Raw genomic sequence first — 19,272 nt, 5'->3', positions numbered from 1 at the left:
AGGCTTGCTGGAAGAAGTATGCCACTGGGTGGGGGGGGGGGCTTTGGGTTTAGAGACCTCTCCACCCCTGTCCTGCCCCCACCCCCATTACTAGTTTCTCAGCTTCCTCCTCCAGCTGCCACACTTGCCAATTGCTTCAGTGCCTCCCGCCTCTGATGGTCTCTAACGCTTTGGAACCATACATAAGCTAAGACAAACCCTACCTTCTCCAAGTAGCCTTGGGCCATTGTGTTCTATTGTAATGGGAGAGTAACAGATCCCTCTCTTTCCCTTTCTCTCTCTCTCTTTCTCTCTCTCTCCCTCTCTGCAAGAAAGGTACTTATTCAAAAAGTCACCAAAACCACCCAGTAGTCCAAATGCTGTCTGTCATGTCACCTCCAAAGCACAGGACTCCTGAGGACTGCAGGTCACACTCGCTAGCTATGGGAAAGACAGTCACCCGATGCCCACGATTGCTCTGTTCCCAACACACACATCACCACTCCAGATTGTCACCAGAGCTTACCACTGATCCCTGGAGAAGGAGATGATGAAGCGGATGCCCACGGGGATTGGAGCCATTTATGTTGTCCCCTGACCTTGGTGCTCTAGTCCCGAAATCAGTTGTTCTGACAGCCCTGCAATTCACACAGCCTGGGAAGCAACCTCAATGGGTTCTACTGGGTCCTGTCCCCTCCTCCTTCCATCAGGGAGCTGAGCTCTATGGGAGAAAGAGAGGCATTAAGAGTCTGTAGTCCTGACAAGTGTGCCTTGCAGACACTGGTAAGCAGATGGGGAGATGCTACCCATGCCTAACCAAAGCCACACGCTGCTGACACCAAAGGAAGTTCCCACCACAGGTGCCTTGGGGAAGTTTTCGCATATTGGAGGTCACATGGTGCTCTAATGATTCCTGCAGGGAAGTGGGCATTCATCTCTCTCTGCCTTTAGGGCTTCCAAAGATGAGTCTGGCTCCAAAACATATGTCTATGTACAGTCATGTGGACATCTATCAGAGCACAGGGTGGGGGCAGGCACTGGGTTTATTCACTTCATTACTACCCGGCAGGCTTCCTGTGAGCCTGGCTGGGCGGGATGGCAGAAGGGATCAATCATCAGTTGCTTAGGCTGTGGGTCTACAATTGAGTCTGACATGCCTAACATAGAGTGGAGCATTTCCCATCTGCCGCTGTGGTTCCCTCTCCCGTGGGCATGTCATTAACCTCGGAAAATGAGCCTATTCTGAGAGCTGGGCTGAAGAGGGGCAATTTTGAAAGGGGCAGACAGAACAAACCCTGTGCACTAATAAGGGGTCCAGCCCTCCAGAAGGCAACGGCTCCTATCCTGAGCCCCAAGCTGCCCTCAGGACATATATCCTAAAGTGCTGTATTCTTCCAAAGTGGAATCTACTTGCTCACCTATCTCCTCCCTTCCTCTGAGCTTTCCACAGACATGTATCTTGGTTTCGGAGTGTAGTTTGGTAGTGAAACAGCAGGGTGGAGACTCTGGGTCCCCACAACCAATAACCTCCAAGAGATCAGCCCCAGAACCATCATGGAGGTGTGAAGGTCCTTTCCACCTCAGCTAGGAGAACTCCATCTTTCCCGGGTCCCCATGGGGCCTGAGGAGGGTCACTCGTTCCTGACCCTACACAGATACGCAGTGATGGGTCGCTAGTCCACCTGCTCCCTTAATTTCTCCAGATAGGATAAAAGATGAGGAACTAATGGTACCAACAATGTCATCCAAAGACATGATCTCAGAAAGGCCATGGCAAAGTAGATAGTCCATCAGTACCAGTGTGGGCGGCTCTGAAGGTGAGCTTCAGGGAGGACAGGGTTTCCCTGCCCATATCCTAGCGGAGAACAAAAGAACTCAGTGGGCGTCAGCCTGGTGGCTCAGGCCTGTACTCTCAGCACTCAGGAGGCTGAGATGGAAGGTCCATTTTGAGTTGGAGGCCAGCCAGGGTTACCTAGTGAGCTTCAGAGCCGGAGCTATGGAGCAAGATCCTGCCTCCAGACTAAAGTCTCGGGACTTTGGCTCAAACCTCCGTATTTAAATGGTATCTTTCACAACAGGTTTGCTCAAAAATGAGTTTGTTGGGCTTGGTCCTACGTGTGCTTCCAATGCACCTGTGAAGTAGTTTTTTGGTTTGATAGTTTTGACTAAAGGATTTGTTTTCAATTGCATAAGGCTTAAAAATAGAAAGCCAGGGTCCATTTTTATTTATTTATTTTTTGCCTTCACTAAAATGCTGAAAATTCACCCCCGGGACCAGTGAAATCAATTTGTCATTCTGCCATGCAAAACAGTCCAACAACAAAGTGCCGGAAGGCCCTAGAGAGTTATCAGGGAAAAAAGCTCCTGCCTTCTATAAATAATTTTAGCGATTTCACTGAGATGATGATGTAGCCGGATGGGGGTTGGGGATTCATCCTTGAAGGAAGTGCACTGGAGGAAGGACAGATGTCAATTCTGCATTTGGGGTGTTGAGAACTCCACTTAACAAAGTCCTTTTCTTGCTGACCTGGACAGCTTCTCTAAAACTTGTTCCCTCAAAATTCCAGGTCATGGGGCTGGAGAGATGGCTCAGCGGTTAAGAGCACTGACTGCTCTTCCAGAGGTCCTGAGTTCAATTCCCAGCAACCACATAGTGGCTCATAACCATCTGTCATGGGATCTGATGCCCTCTTCTGGTGTGTCTGAAGACAGGGACAGTGTGCTCACATACATAAGATAAATAAATAAAACCCCTGGGGGGTGCTTTCTCAGGTACAGGGTACTTCTTCCAGCCTATTCCTGAACAGCAAGGAGCACATGGCTAGGCTGACAGGCTTTGGCATATATCCCAAGCACAAGAAAGTAGTTAAAGTAGTTTTTAAATGTCATCTCTTAGAAGCTCCCCGTGAACTTCAGCCCATTAGAGAAAAGGATAAAAGGGCCATATTATCCTTGGACAGGGAAAGGAGGGCAATTAGGAGCTTTTCCTTGGTGAGGCAGCACCCCTACCTCTCTCAGGAGCTCACAGAGAGCTTGGCCAAGAGCTGAGGGACAGACACACCCACGATCCTCCCAGCGAGCAAGCTCTGAGCTACCGAGAACCCATCAACTCTTCAAGGAGACTCAGGAGTGGGTGGAAGTCAGCAAAAGCAAGAGTAATGCCCCAAGGGAGTTTTCCAGGTTTTAGCACGCTGGCAAAATCACAGCAGTCTAAGGCAACATGTCACAATTATGGCACTTTTTAAAGGGCACACTTAAGAACCAAACTCCCTCCCAAACCTTCACGAGTTTTGTTTTCACCCTAGACAAACTCTAACTCCTCCAAGCAAGCACTTTCTAAGCTTTTAAAGGCTCCATTTCCCAAGGGAGATAAACAGAAATGGTTATTTTTACTTGTCCTGGACTTAAATCCAAGGAGTCGGAATTCCATCCACCTTCGCTCTTACTTAGCTCACTCACAACAAACAAGGCATCCCGGAACCCGCCCTGTAAGATCACAGGGTGCAAACGGGACCCTCAAGAGAGGGAATTCTGTGTAAAGCTGAATAATACATTTACCAACTCGCCCAACTTCATGCAATTTAAGTTCCAGGACGAACAGGCGGGCAGGGAGACAGGCAGCCGCCACCAGGCAGGCGCAGAGAGCTCTGAAGACCAGGGAAAGGCACCTAAGGGAATTTAAACCTAGAGCTAGGGAAAGGTCTTCTGTTTAAATGCAAATCTTTACCTGCGGGCCACCAAGATCCCTGGGTGGACCTTAAGGGCTGGAAGAGTAGTGCGCGCAGCTGGGGACTTTTCCGGTGGTTTAAACCCTTTTTTACTGCCAGACGGTGGCTGTCACTGTGTTGGCCACAGAGCCGGGGCTCCGGGAAGCAGTTCTTTAGCAAACAAACAACCCGAGAGCTCAGAGTGCTGGCTGAGAGCTTTCCCAAGGGCTTTGCGAGCCGGCTCCTCCCAGGTCGTACAGCCGCTTGGCCCGGTGGTGAAGGCTACAGGCACGCCCACGTCCCCAAAGCGCGGCTGCAGACAAAGCGCTGGGTCTCCGGCAGGCGTCTTCCCACAGCTGTCACTCGCGGCCTGGGACCGGGAGGGGACCGGGCATCACAGCTAGGCGACCCCAACCCCCGATCCTCGGGGAACCTTCTGCTTCCACTTTCCCCGGGAACTCGGCGTTGCCAGCACGGGATCGCCCCCGCACTGTCGCTCAAGGCCACTCTAGGAGCCCTTACTTCAAAGACGTCCCGCTCTAGTTAAAGCGCTTGGTTAGTCCCCGGCTCTCCAGCCACACAGCAGAGGGAGACAAACGGCGGAGAGGCCGAAGCGGGGGCGCAGGGCGCGGGCCCGCGGCAGGTGCGTGGCGGCTGGCAGGTGCGCGCAGCTGGGGAGGGTCCTCCGTTGTCCCCGCGCCTACCTGCGCTCCGCAGTCCTTGTCGCGCGCTTCCTGCAGTCGACTTCCTGGAGCGGCCGCCCTTTCACTTTCCCGGCCCTGCGAACGCCGGCCCAGAGCGGCTCCTCCCTCTCCCGCGCGCCCCCTGACCCCGGCCCCGCGCGCGCCCAGGGGATGCTCAGATCGCACACAGCCGGGGATGCTCAGCTGGGGCATCCTCTAGCTGTTTCTGGGTCCCCACACCTGCCTGCCATGCCCTCCTAGGCCCAACAGGACGCCGTGCTCTTACTGGCCTAGTGCTCAGCAGCCAAACGCCGGCTCCTAGGGGACTTCAGCACCACCAGGCTTTTATCCCCAAGGCGGACCTTACTAATGCCAGGGAAATAGACAAGTTCCGGGGTAAAGACGTGCTGCCTCGGAGTCCTGGACTGAGGACAGCCTCTCTCGGCCTACCACATCAAGTGTCAGAATCAAGAGCACTAGCATGCTACAAATGGAGCGGGCACACGCCTGGCACCGCACCTGTGCCAGTGTGATAAATTGCTTGAATGGTTAGATCCTGAAGACCAGCCACCCGGGTCATGGGGAGGTGCCTGCTTTCTAGTCAGTTCCGGATAATTATCTTTCAAACCCCTCACCTCCTGCCAAGAATTGATCCAGGAAAGTCCGGAGAGGCCCTGATTACTTCTAAAGAGCACCTGCCTCACACCTCCTCCACCTTTCGGCCTGGCCTGGCACCCAAGACCAACCATGCAGCTCAGCCGCGGGCTCCGCTATCAGCAGCACCTGCCTGGAACGGCAAAACCAGGCAGGAAACCAACTTCCTAGAACCCCCACTGGGTAAAACCGTGCTTAAACCAGAACCAACCAGAATTCCCTCTGTAAACGTCCAGTACGTGGACAAAGCCGGGGTGAGGGTGAGGAGTGTTGGGGGGGTCTAACGCCCTCTTCAGACTGGTTGGTGTATAGCCGGCTCACAGCTCCACTCTCCTCCCCACACCCCACCTCTGCCACAAACGCGCACGCAGTTCTCTGAACTGGGTAAGGCCAAACCATACTCTACCTACAGGCTTTTGAGAAGTGTTCTGTACCCTGGAAGCACAGTTGACTTCCTGTTTGAGCCACCTGCACCCACATTTCACTAGGAAGTGGCCCCGGGGAACTCTGGCTGGTCTATCCTGTTCCTTTGGCTAGACGTCTCCTATTTTTCTTTTCCTGACTAACTCTCCATTCCTTGTCAGCAGTATAGCCACTCAGGTGGACGCTTACATCTTCTCCTGCCACCTCCCCGTGTCACTGTTTCTCAGGCCTGCCACCAGCAGGCTTGCTCAAGAGACCCTTGCCCTTTTACCAGTGTTCCGTTTTTTGTTTGTTTGTCTTTTGTTTATTTTGTAACTGCTCCCCCACCCCCACCCCAAAGCAAAACTTGAGCTCCCCAACTTGACTGACCACTTTCAGAAGGCCTTTCCCTCACTTCTAAGAACAAAAACTCCCTAGGAAGCTGAGGCAGGGCCCTGAGGCCATTTGCTCAGCCGAAGTGCCTCACAAAAACTTCCGGGTAGTTTTTCAGTTTCTGAGAGTGGGACTTTTCACATTAGTGTGTTGGGATGTCTTTCCTGCATCTGTGGTTTTTGAGTGAGCTCAGCTTTTGAGAATTGTTGAAATCATCTCTAGATTCTGTTTAAAATGCCCATGTCCTAGTGACGCCAGTCTACCTCCCGGCCCCTAGGGGCCGCAGGAGGGAGTCCTAGGTCAGAAGATCTCAAAGACAGCGAGAGACAGTTTTGGATTTTTTTTTTCTTACACAAATAAAGAAAAAGTAAAATGACAATTTTTGCACAGATACTGGAGTCATCCAGAGAGAATCTGGTGACCAATTTGCTAACAATGTCAATCTTAGGATCTTAGTTAATGTTTCATAATATATATTTAAATTGATCTTTACAGGATTATAAGAAACACTCAGGCGTGTTGAGGTGGGATGAGTGTGTGTAAAACTTCAATAAACTTAAATAAACAAAAACTTCTGAGATGGAGATTTGTGATTGCGGCCACAAGTTTTATACTTCAGAGGTTATAAGAAAGGACTAGATTTCCCCACCATGATTTGTGATCCACGGTCCTCTTGCCTCGGCCTCCTGAGTTCTGAGATCCATGACTGGCTCCCCCTGCTCTCTCCCTGCTCTGAATATCCAGAGGCTTTCACATGGTAGGTGCGTGCTCTGTCACTGAGCAACACCCCAGCCCTAAGAGTCATTTTAAAACCAAAGTTTTTTTAAAAAAAAAATGAATGAAAAGACAGAGAAAGTGAAGGAAAGAAAGGAGTTTGCATTAGCCCCAGACAGTGGCTTTTTAGCAATGGCCCTGTAAGCACTAATACTTGAATTAGGGACGTACTGAGAGAGAGGAGCTTCACCAATGTCTTGATCTGTCTGTCTGTCTGTCTGTCTGTCTGTCTCTATGTTCCTCAGACAGGGCTTTTCTGTGTAGCCCTGGCTGCCTTGGAACTCACTTTGTAGACCAGGCTGGTCACGAACTCACAGAGATTCTGGGATTAAAGGTGCATACCACCATGCCTGGCTTGAACGGCACATTTAACCAGTGGCTTTGTTAGTAGCCTGTAGAAGACAGATTGGGCAAATGATCTTGTTTCTAAGACTCCTTGGCAATGTCTTCCAGTAGAACATCTTTACGACCTTTCCTCCTTTCTGTAGGATATAGGAAGTGGTCACACAGAATCTAACTTGGATCCTGACTGGAGCAGGGCTTGTATAAAGTCTGGAATCAAATTTGGGGGCTGGCACAGCTCTGCAGCTGAAATCTACTCCAGGACGAGCCTGTCGCTGCATCTGTCTGCCATGGGTCTCTGCATTTTAAGCTCATGGTTAGCACAAGACACATGGAAACAGAACAAAAAACAAACAAACAAACAAACAAACAAAAAATCCAAAAAACAAAACAAAATAAATAGTCATTCCTGCCAAAGCAGCTACTGGAGATAAATGTGACAAGCAAATTGGACAATTTTTACAAGGATCAATAACTTTCAACTGTGGTTTGGGAAACCATCTAGTTCAAATCAAGAGGTTGTACTTTTAGAGCTCCCTACGGGCCCGTGTGTGTGATGATTTACGAAGAGAGTGCACACAATATGCTAATGTCTCGGTGGGAAAGTACAAGGGACTCTTGCCTTCTTCCTCAAACCCAAGCGGTCTCACTAGGATTTCCCATCGCCTGGCCTGGGGAAAGTTGGTTTCAGAGGAAGCTCTGTGTGGGCCCTTCCTGAAGCTGCCCTGTTCAACTGTGTTGACCACGAGTTTCACGAGCCTGCACATCACCCTCTGTGCATCCTGACTGTGGTCATCGGAGGGTTTGGGCCCTGGGCTCATCCGGGTACACACTCCTTCCTACTTTGCTTATTGCTTCAGCTTCTGCAACTGAGAGACTTCCTTTTTAACCCTTCTGCAGCCCCTCCCAAAACTAGACTGGTATAACTCACTAACAAATTCAACCTTTTACTACCATCCAAAGTCACTCTTATTGTGAACATCGCTTTATGATTCCAGTGGGTAGTGGCCAAGCCAGAGGAGACGCAGGATTTGAGATCTGATTGTGTCTCCAACTCAAACCTTGACTACAAACTTTCTGGGACCCTGTGGAGGCCACTTGACTCTGATGAACTCCCCACTGTGATCATGGGGTTGATGGGGTGAGGGGTGGAGGAAGGGATGGGCCTGGGAGCAGGGGAGTTAGAGGTGGGAGAGTGAGGGGTGAATAGTGGGGGGAGGGGGAGGGGTGGAATGGAGGGTAAGAGGTGGGGATGTGGAAGGAATGGAGATGAGGGTAGGGGAGGGGAGGTGTCTGGAAACACCAAGTTTAACTTGTTCCATTCACCTGTGGACCCTCATTTAGCACTGTGCTTGGCACACTCTAGAAGTTTATCGAGGTAATACTTCCAAGGTTTCTATGGAAACAGTAAATCCACTTTAAATGTCTATGGCCATCCTAATGACTGGGAAACAGGCATCTAAGATGAACCCAGGGCGCATGACTAACCAGGATGGCGGGGGTGGAGGTGGGGTGTGTGTGTGTGTGTGTGTGTGTGTGTGGAGGGGCACTCCAAAGTGTCAGTTTATGTTGTTAAATTGTCTACAAGATAGAGTTTGAGACCTTCAATAAATCCTGTTCAAACGTGGTTCTTTGCATGGTTACCATGTGCCGATCACAGCTCCCTAAGACAAGTGGAGGAACTTCTGTCCAGGGTTTACATCTATCATCCCGGCATTCAGGAAAGCTGAGGCAGGAAAACTGCCATGCACTTGGGGTCATCCTGGGCTAAGATGTGGGACCCTGCCTCAGAAGGCTGCTTTCCATGGAGGTCTAGCTACACTGAGCCAGCCAAGGAGGCCGGCACACACGTCACTCCCTTCGTGCACGCTCAAAGTCTCTGTTGTGTGCACACCAGCACTTACGGATCGAGTCACCAGGGGCATCTTTAGCCCGTGCCAGACCCCGTTAGCTCTGTTTACCTTATGCTCATGCCCCCTGCCTGCCGCTGTGCCATCTGCCATGGTGGCCACCGACACCAACTCCCTGGACCCGTTAGCCTCCCACATTAAATGCTTGGTCGAGTCTGTGTTTTCTTTTGTTCTGTTACGCCAATAGAAAAGTAATTAAGATACAAGCTGAGCTCATTACGAGCTGCCTTCTAACCTATTAGATCAGCAAAGAAGAAAAATGACCTCTCAGATGCCCCAAAACAGTGAGTCACATCCTGCTGGCGGGGGTTTGCCGTCCCAGGAGCCAAAGTAGCAGCCGGCCATATTTGTAGCCGTGGTACTTGCTCTTCATCAGCTTGGTTGGGTTTTGAATCATCTATAAGGCGTGCCACTAGGCTGTGAGGTTGTTTCCAGACAGGATTAAGCCTGGTTATGGGGTAGCATCAGCTCATGGACTGGGGACCCAGATGGAATAAAAGGAGACCCCAACACCTCCTGCTCCCAGGCACCAGCATTTCCTCCATGATGGACTCCTTCTTCCTACAATAGCCTGGACCAGATGTTTCCTCCTGGCGATTAGAGAAGCAAGCAAGCCTGAAACACCCATCACCACCGGCTCCTCGACCGACACTCAGTTCTGTAAGTCAGGATTCTACAGCGTGAACCGGGGATGAGGACAAGACTTGGGCATTCAGATGCTCACAGGGACGCACACACTAGCTCATTTACTGGGACAGTGGGTGTGTAAGTGCTCACTGCCTTGCTTTGCCGAATCATCGGCATGCAAGGGTATCTCTTCCCCTCTCGTTTTAAATTAAATTTCCATCTAGCAGAATAATGTGAGCTCCCTAACCATGGATTTCTATTTTAATTAATTAATTAACTTTAAAATAATTTTTTATTTGCTTTTCTTTTCTTTTTCTTTCTTTCTTCTCTCTCTCTCTCTCTCTCTCTCTCTCCCTCTCTCTCTTTTGAGACAGGGTTTCTCTGTGTAGCCCTCATTGTCCTGGAACTCACTTGCTCTGTAGACCAGGATGGCCTCACACTCAGAGATCTGCCTACCTCTGCCTCCCAGGTGCTGAGATTAAAGGCATGTGCCCCACCACTGGGCGTTAACCATGGATTTTAGGTCAGATTTATAGTATCTACATTCATTTTCTCCTAGGAAGTGGAAGAGTGGGCCTTAACTTCAATCAGAAATTGGTTGGTTACCCCAAAACCAGCCATGCCACTAAGCATCATAGGCGTATCTTGCCACATTGGTCATTCCTGTAGATCATAGGGTTCACAGCTGTAAGGGTATTAAGGACCCCTTCCCTTCCCCCAGCAACCTGTGTAACACCTATCAGTATGCTGAAAGCTAGCTAGCAGGGAGGAAGCTTCCTGGGCACTTGATTTCTCCCTGTCCTGTGACCAGTGAACATCTCTTCCTTTGTCTATATCAAATACCACAGAAAGACAACTTAAATCCTGGTGCGTTTATGTAAGGAGAGGTGCTGATGCTAAGGTCTACTTCCCTAAATGGCTCTTGATTTGTTAAAAAGAAGGCCGGGAGCCAGTTGCTGGGCGGGAGGTACAGGTGGGACTTCCGGGTCCCAAGAGGAAAAGGCAGACACAAGGAAGGAGAGGGGCCTTTCTGCCATGCTTTGGAACAAGAAGAGAGCAGCAGTCTTGTAAGGTGTCGGGGCAGCTAGTACCTGCATCCCTTGCTACGAGACGAGGAAGTTGTGGGTGGAGTAGGCGATACAGGCCACTGAGTTTGGGCCAGAGGAGAAACAGATAGTTTCTGACAAGGGCGTGTGCGCCTTTTCAGGCGGGAGATTCTGCGTCCAGCAATTGCACCTAGCGGACAAGTTCTAAAATAATAAAGCTGTCGGTCTGTCCTTTACCCAAGGATTCTACGACCTCAGGTTGGGGCTGATTGCCATCCACCCCGGAGCTAAGCTTGGTAGAACCAAAGGGAGCTGGGAGGGGCCAGAGCGCAGCAGCTCTGCAAAGGCTACACTCTCCACACACATATGTGTACACGATCCCTTTCTGTAGAACCACATTTCTGTAGGAACTTTGGATCATCTTAATCCTCAGTATCTTGCTCACTCAACTTACTTACCACCTTCCTGAAGGCAAATAATGGACCAGCCTTTCAGTGTGTTGCTTCCTTCTCTGGCCCTCTGTCAGAGGATCTAATTTATTCTTAGGTACCAGAGGAGTCAGCCTTATGTACCACGTGACTCTGCACCATCGCTGTAGGCCACAGTAAGGTTATTTATATGTGGTATCAGAATCAGGAGCCAGTGAAAGGTTGCTTGAGTTTTGTGTTCAGCAACACACACACACACACACACACACACCCCAAAAGCAGAACCCATTCTAAATTTCCAGTTAGTACGTGGCACATTTTAAAGAGAAAGAATAACACACAGCCATAAGCATGGGGTTCTGCTAATGCTTTAAGGGTGCAAATCACTATTATAGCAATCAGCTATTGCCACATGGAAAATCAGTCTCTTTCTCATTTCCTTTTGCCCTTGGTCTAGGACTCGGCAGACGCTCAGATGCTGTTAAGCAAGAGCAAACTCCTAGAAAAGAAGTCTGACATAAGAAAATGAGATCACAAACTGGGAGAAGAGGAGATGAAACATTGCTGTGTTCCAAAGGGCTGTTAGGTATAGTTTTGACACAAAATATCTGAAATTCTATTTGACATATGTGCGTTGATGACTTCCTAAATGGCAGGCACCTGCCATGTGGCATGTGGCCAAAGCTGCTGCCTGTGGCATCTCCTGTCTCTACCCTGCTTACTCGGGCCAAGCTGGTCCCCCCACCCTCCCCACTGTGAGCTGTGATGTTACTGAACAATCTCATTTCCTGGGAAGAAGAGATTTTGTTATTTCTCTTTTGACAACTGTACTTTAACGTCATTAGACCATCTGCCTCAGGGAGAAAGAGGGGGAGAGGAAGATAGAGGCAGAGATAGATAGATAGATAGATAGATAGATGATAGATAGATAGATAGAAAGATTGATTGATTTGGGGCTATTGCTCCATTGTTTCCATATGATTAACATTGTTTCTAATGTTAAAAAAATCTTTTTTTAAAATGTCTTTTTTTAAAAGATTTATTTATTTAGTTTATGTATATGGGTACACTGTAGCTGTCTTCAGACACACCAGAAGAGGGCATCAGATCCCATTACAGATGGTCATGAGGCACCATGTGGTCGCTGGGAATTGAACTCAGGACCTCTGGTTAAGAGCAGTCAGTGCTCTTAACCACTGAGCCATCCCTCCAGCCCATGTTAAAAAAATCTAATGCTAAACAGTTAACATGTGCATGTTCATATATATATGTATGTATGTGTATATATGTATATGTATGTATATATATTCCCCCCCTAGACACTTTGGTTTCCCCCCTTTGTAAATCTTGGTGCTAGCATGGGCCAAAACAACTATCTGCTCATTACGGACTAACTTCTGACTGTCACGGTTACCTGTGCCAAGGATTTTTGTCATGAAAGAAACCCATCCAAAGGCAATGAAAGGTTCCCCAGAGACCTGTTGACAGACCAAATGTCTTTACCCCACTGTGAGGGAGACAGCAGTTGGGCTGGGGTGCAGCCCAATGAGAATGCTAACAGTTTGTGTGTGTGGGGGGGGGGCTGGGTTCCATCCCACAGGACAGACAGACAGACAAAAACCCAAAGGAGATCGGTGTGCTGTTTTGAATGAAAAATGTCTTGGGCAGTTGAACACTTGGTTAGGTTAGTGTTGCTGTTTGGGGAGGTTTAGGTGGTGCAGGGTTACTGGGGGAAGTCACTAAAAATGGCTTTGAGATGACAAGCCATAGGACACTTTTGGTTTGCTGTCTCTGCTTTGTGTTTGGGGTTGAGATTGGACCTCTCAGTTTTCTGCTTTTAAGACCATGCCTGCTAAATGCCACCGTGGTTCCTGTCATTGAGGACTCTTACCCTGAGCTACCATAAGCCAAATAAACCCTTTCTCCTGTAAGTGAGCTTGTCTGTAGTGTTTTATGAAAACAACAGGAAAGAAACCAATACAGTCAGCAACATTGGCATAATTAATGAGAGGTGTGCTGGGTTGGCTGTGTGCTCAACACGGTGGTGTGTTCATTACAACTGAGGAGGTGAGACCACTCACTTCATCTTACCATTGCCTATACAGACTTCAGGGGACCCAACCCTGGACTGGATTCCTGTTACAGGCCAAATGTGTGGTGCTATTAAAAACAACAACAAGCAAACAAACAAAAAAACCCACTTTTTACGACAGAATTTACAAGAATTTTCTGTCGCTACACGCTTCTAGCCAATAAAGCGTTGTTATGTGCCTTGCTAAATTTACAGGACCTCAACAGTCACCAGAAACAACGGTATACTTCCATACTTCTGGCAGACCTGAACGGACTTTCTGGAAAACCTGCTTTTTGTCTAAGCAATTGCACTTTCCTGACTTCCTGGGTTCTTAAGACCCTTTTTTTTTCCTACTTGAAAGCCCAGAAGGGACACATGCAGGGCCTTGGTCAGTCACCATGGCAACTGACAGGCTGACAGAGCCTCCTGTTGGGTGGAGCCCTGGTAAGTGGCCTTGTGACCAGTTCGTTTCCTTGGCAATCTCTTCTAGAGAGACAAGGTACTTTTGGAAGCACCCCATCTCCACCCACGCATCCACCTACCTCACACCGAGCTTGGTCAGTAGGGATGTTTCTCCTCCCTTTCCTCTTTTTCTTTTCTTTTTCAGTGAAAAGGGAGCCAGGTAAACAGACAAGAAGGTTTCAGTTGGGGACGTGGAGCAGAGGGAGTGAGAAGCTCTCTCTCCTCTCTCAGCACATGGCTGGCCATCTGGGCATATTCCTGGTGGACTGTGTACTTCTGGCTGGGGCTGATGGTACAGTAAGGACCCATGGAGCTTGCTAGGAAGCGCTGCGCAATGGGCGCACCCTAGTGGTGCATGCTGGAAATTCTCTTCAGGGGCCGGATGTGGAAAAAGCTCTTACCTGGCCAACTGTTAAGACTCGAATCCTGATTTCTAGGAGCTTTTGCCTAAGTGTCTGCGCCTTTGTCCCTGTCATGTCTGTCAACTATTTGGATAATTGCTACACATGCAGTTGAGAGAGATTTGTGTAAGTTGCCAAAAGGCTCCGAGAAGATGACTCACACTTTAGGACTCTGTCGCTCTGCTGACAACCTCTGCTCGTTGGAGAGAGCTTGTCATAGCTTAAGCCGGTTAACCCTGTGGGTGGTTTAAGTCGCTTTCAAGCGTTTCAGTGGGAGCCTCTCAGAGCTAGTGGGTCCCTGCTTAGGGGGCCGATGAACGTCACTCTAAAGGAACCACAGCTGCCTTTAAATCAAAGATGGGGGGTGGGTAGCAGAAGTTGCTCTCCAGTCAGATAGCTCATTCTGAACGCAGCAAGTGGTCAGTCTTCTGCGCTATCTCAGCCCTCCTGGAGCTGAGACTGTACTTCATTGGACAAGCTGTTTGTACTTAGCTACCCAGCGGTGAAGTGACAGCCAGGGCTTCTAAGATACTGCATGCTACAGGTCGCTTACACAGAGCCAGCCCACCCTCAGAATCTAGCCCAGGTGTTCTCCTGTCCTTGTGAGCACCAACACAAAAGCTGAAATCCTGGTGCTTTTATGGTCCAAGAAGCCAACATTCATTTTTCACCTACTTGATTACATTTCCGTTTCTACCATTTGAAGTGTTTTTTTTTTTTTTTTTTTTTTTTTTTTTTTTTTTTTTTTTTTCCACCATAGAAATAAGACAGACGCAATTGAAACAATTGTGGAAACTTCCAACAAATATAGACACAGTGATGTCCCCCCTGGTATCCTCATACCTAGCTTTCTCCTCACTGGAGAAGCTGCTAACATGTGTTTATAATCTCTTTGGAAGGAAAAAAAACACCTGTAATTTCAGGCCTTGCCTGTTAGTTGCTTGTGGCTCGTTTGGGCCTGAGGGTTTGGCCTTCTGGAGGAGCAATCATGTTTGATGGGAGGGTAGGCATTGTGTGCTCTGGAAAGTCTATGGGTGATCACGTTGGCAGAGTCCCAGCACTAAGGGGACCAGACTGCTGTGAAGATCTTTGTCTGTCTTAATCAGTCTTAGCCCCCAGTTGTTACAATAAACAACACAGTAACCAGGCATCATCTCTAACCCCCCCCCCAAAGCTTATTATCTCTAGTTCACAAAGTGGGAAACTGAGGCTGGAGAGCAGAGGAGTTTCAGAAGTTTGCTTCAAAGTAAAATCAGCAGCAGGAGCCCAGAATTCTAAGGCGACTTTCAGTCCTTAGCGTTTTCATTGGATGAAAACCTTGTAGTCTGCTTTCTTCCAGTTAGACTAAACTTTTAGATTAAGTTAGATTAATAGGATTAGATGGTTGTGTTGCCATTGCTTAAAGTGTTGCCTTTCAAAAGCAACAAAGAGCACCAGTAAACTATTTTGAGTTCATACAAATTATGATTTGCAAAACCACATAAGAGCCTGGATGCAGAAATGGACAAGGGCCGGACAGACAGCAATCACAGAGCTTGGAGGATGAAGGCAGAAAGATGGAGTTCAAGGTCAACTGCAGAGCAAGCTTTTGGTCAGCTTGGCTACCCTATCTCAAAAACCAAACAAACCGGGCACTGCCTGTCTGTATGGATTGGCTGCTGTCTCTAAGCCAGGCTTGGAGGGTGCCACCAAACACATAGCAAGACAAACAATAACTCTTATGACAACCAAAATGATCCTCACTTGATTAATAGTGGGCAGATTTCCTCATTTTTATCCTCGTTTTAAACTAGGACCAACTGGGAGCTGCAGAAATGGCTCAGCAGTTGGGAGCACTCCCGAGTTCGAATCCCAGCACCCACGTGGCTGCTCACAGCTGTCTGATGCTGTCTCGTGGTGTGCAGATGTACATGCAGACAAAAATAATAACACATATTAAATAAGTAAACAAATAAATCTTAGAAACAAAACCTAGGACCAACCAAGAAAGCCAAATACATACCCTGGCCAGTATGTAACCTCCTGCTTCAGAAACCTAAGACCAAAGCCACCCTTTCTCCTCTGACTCTGTTCTTGTCAGCCCCCAAAATACAGACAATGGCCACTGATTCCTTTACCGCAGCAGACTCGGAATAAATGAGCCTTTGCTCATTCTAGTTAGGCTGGTTTAAGTTCCTCATAAAAATGAATATTCTGTCTTGAAACTGAAAGATTCTACCCCACCCTATTTCTCTCTCGGTCTTCCCAAGGTGGTCTTCTTGCTGTCTTCACATGGTGAAAGATACAAGAGCAGGGGACAAATCATATGTTCTCTGATGTCCTCTGATGGCAGAGAGCAGATTAATAGGAGGTTTGCTTTAGGGAGCCCCCTGAATGATGTCTGGGTGCCCCTGTCTGGGTAAGCAACAGTATCTGGTAAGAGGCCAAATTTTTTAAATTCAGACTCCACTTTAGAAAACCTGACCTAGGTTTAAACTCAGGTAAACTAACAGGCTGGTACCTAGCATTAGTTTCTCAGTCGCCCCCCCCTCAACAAAACCCAAGCCTAGCTGCAGTCTCCAGGCTAATCCCCAACAAGACCAGCATCTCCAGGTTATTCCTCCAACAAACCTGTACCCCTAGGTTACAAGCCCACCCCCTGCCTAAGGACCACCAAGTAGAGGCGAGCAGAAATTAAGTTTATGATATAACTCCCAGCACCAGCCAACTATGTTAAAGGCCATAGTAGCTTTCCAATTAGATGCTTACACACTCCTCCCTGCTTGCTGCTTACTATAAAACCTTGCCCCAATGGACATTCCGGGTCCCCCTTCCCTAAATCTGTCCTGTGTGATGGAAGGGCCCGAGATACTTAGCTCAAATAGAATAGAGACCCTGCTGTGAGTTGCATCAGATCGGCTTCTGTCTGTTTTTTGGGGGAACCACTAACATTTCTCTGGCACTCCCTTGGCATTCTGAAGGAGCTATTTAAACCCCAGTTGCTGTGGGATGTAACAGGTCAAACTTCCGGGGATGCTCTGATGAGATGAACCCTTATGGCCTAGTTACTTTGCAAAGGCCTCACCTCAGCATCACTGGCGTGGTTTGGAAGGGTTTCGAAACCCTTCCAAGGGCTCACATACCAGGTCACCAACCTGTGGCATGAGTAGGGAATGAAGGAAGTCAGCTCCTGTGTCACTCCTTCCCGTTGTGACATGGCCCTGGATATGAGGGTTGGAGTTTCTCCAGCACATCCTATGCTGGGTGAGGACAGAGCCTGCTCTAGAGCCCTGGTGCTAGAGTAGGAAAAGCGCTCATCTTACAGTTCTAGAAACATGGACCAGTGGCCATATCTACAGACACAGATTTTCTTGCCTGTTTTGGAGACGGGAACTCTGTCATGGGGAGATGCAGAGAAATTGAGGATTTCTCGCTCCACAGTTCAGGATGCAAAATTTTCATTCCTTCATTTCCCCAAGGTCTCTGTATACACACTATGTGTTTTCTCTTAAGGCAAGTAAGTGTTCAGACCCACAGGCAGTACTCATGAACAGGGTTTTCATAATGCTGGCAAAAGTCTCAAAGTGGCAGAGCCAGTTACCCATGGACTAAAACCTCTGTAACCGTGAGCTAAGCCTTGAGTTGTGTTTTCACAGTGGTGGAAAAGTCGCTGGTGTATATCAACAGCACCTGCATTTCATAGGATACATTTAAACCTCAGCTGCTGTGGGATCTGACAGGTCAAACTTACAGGGCGCACAGGCTCACGTATAAAACCTGGTGAGGACACTGTGGTGACCTACCATACATACATCATGGTAACTGTTTTACTTTACCTTCCTTTTGCTATGGTAAAATAAGCATGGGCCAAAACAACTCAGAGGCAGGGATGTCTTATTTGGCTTACAGGCTGCAGACCATAATTGATCTTGAGGGAAGCCAAAGTAAGGATCAAAGCTGAGACCCAGGAGGAGCGCCACCTACTGGCTCATTCTCTTTGGCTACCTTCTTACCGAGCCTAGAGATGGTACCGCCCACAGTGGGCTGGGCTCTCCTCCAACACCTAGCAATTAAGAAAATACCCCCACCCCCAGACATTCTCACAGACCTGGATACAATTCCTCAATTGAGATCCCTTCTTCCCGGGTGTGTCAGGTTGACAACTAAAATTAGCTGTCACAGTGACAAGGACAGTTCGCTAGGAGTGTGAAGAGCATGATTGTAAAGGTTGCAACATCCGCACCGGATGTGCGTGTCAATCACAACACTGCATGCACATCACAGCACATTAGCATTTTTAATTGTCCCAAGTTACGTTTTACATTTTATCACGTGGGGAGATAGCTCTTTAGCTAATATTTTGGGGGAGGGGGGACCAAAACAAACAAACAAACAAACAAACAAACAAAAAACCCCAGCAAAAGTGTGTTGGTGTGCTTTCAAGTGTGGAGCTGGTTGGGCTGGACCAGGCAGAAGCCAGAGTAGGGATTGGAGGGTTGGGAGGTTTGGTTTGTTTGCAATATAGCTATCTAGGGGGAGGAAGGGGAGGGAGAGCTTGGGGACATAGAGGGAGCCTGTGTGCACTTGGGTTTCTTCATGAGAAAACTGTGAGACTGTCAGGAGGCCAGATACTGGGACAGAAAGTCTGGCTCAGTGGGAGAACAGGAAAGTCTGAGCAGGGGATGACAGTATTGGGGGGGGGACCCAGAGGGGCCTTGCAGGGTGGGATGTGGCACTAGAGGGGACCCCAAGAGGAGAAGCCTATCTGTAAGAGACAGGGTGAATGAGCCTGCCTATATGTGTGGCACGACAGACTGGGCTTTTGAGAGGAAGCCTGCAGTCACCAGAGAAAAGAATGAATGTGGGTCCCCTGCGAGTGAGAGCCCAGAAGTAACCTGAGTTGGTTGAGATGCTAAACCCTGACCCCAGTCATCGTGCAAGAACGTCTGCTTAAGTGGTCAGAGTTCATCGCTCCAGTGCATACGTGCTGACAGGAAACAGAAAAGACTCAAGAGGACACGCATCTAGAGACCACAAACATCTCAGTGTAGAAGAACCTGGGAGGGTCCTTGCTGCATCCACCGAGGACCCAAGGGACTGAAAAGCGAGGCCCAGAGTTGAGATGCACCTCTCGTCCTAATGGGGGGGGGGTGCTTTTTAGGTGGTTCCTTGTAGAGTCCACAAACCAGATCACTAAAGACATTCCAGAGGCCAGTGACACCGGCCAGGTTAGACGGTCAGGTCTGCGTGGATACCAAGTCTGCCAAGGCCCCGCCCCCCCAGTCCCGGGCGGCGATTGGCAGATACCCTTTCCAGTTGCTAGGACACTATTCCAGCCCTTGGCTCCTCCCACGTTTCTCTCGAGGCCCATTCCCGCCACCCTTCCAGGCGGAGAGCCAAGTGGGGCGGGC

General features: G+C 48.8%; 1 protein-coding gene across 3 annotated transcripts in view; it reads right to left on the bottom strand.

Annotated features, from left to right (window-relative positions):
• SLC37A1 (solute carrier family 37 member 1) overlaps positions 1-19,272 on the bottom strand; it is a 64,381-nt gene that overhangs the window by 44,958 nt on the left and 151 nt on the right. The window contains exons 1-2 of one of the 3 annotated variants that reach the window (XM_080937575.1): positions 10,976-11,031; positions 506-700 (exon numbers count right to left, since the gene is read on the bottom strand). In XM_080937575.1, coding sequence (XP_080793701.1) covers positions 506-561 — 56 coding nt within the window. In that variant the 5' untranslated portion in view covers positions 562-700; positions 10,976-11,031. Of the gene's footprint in view, positions 1-505; positions 701-3,706; positions 3,993-10,975; positions 11,032-19,272 lie in introns of those variants that run through there. The other 2 variants (XM_080937574.1, XM_080937576.1) reach the window with 2 other exon arrangements.

This window comes from Micromys minutus, assembly GCF_963924665.1.
Source record: "Micromys minutus genome assembly, chromosome: 25".
NCBI classification, from domain to species: domain Eukaryota; kingdom Metazoa; phylum Chordata; class Mammalia; order Rodentia; family Muridae; genus Micromys; species Micromys minutus.
The sequence above is the reverse complement of the archived record's forward strand: the minus strand, read 5'-3'. Positions and strand labels throughout refer to the sequence as shown.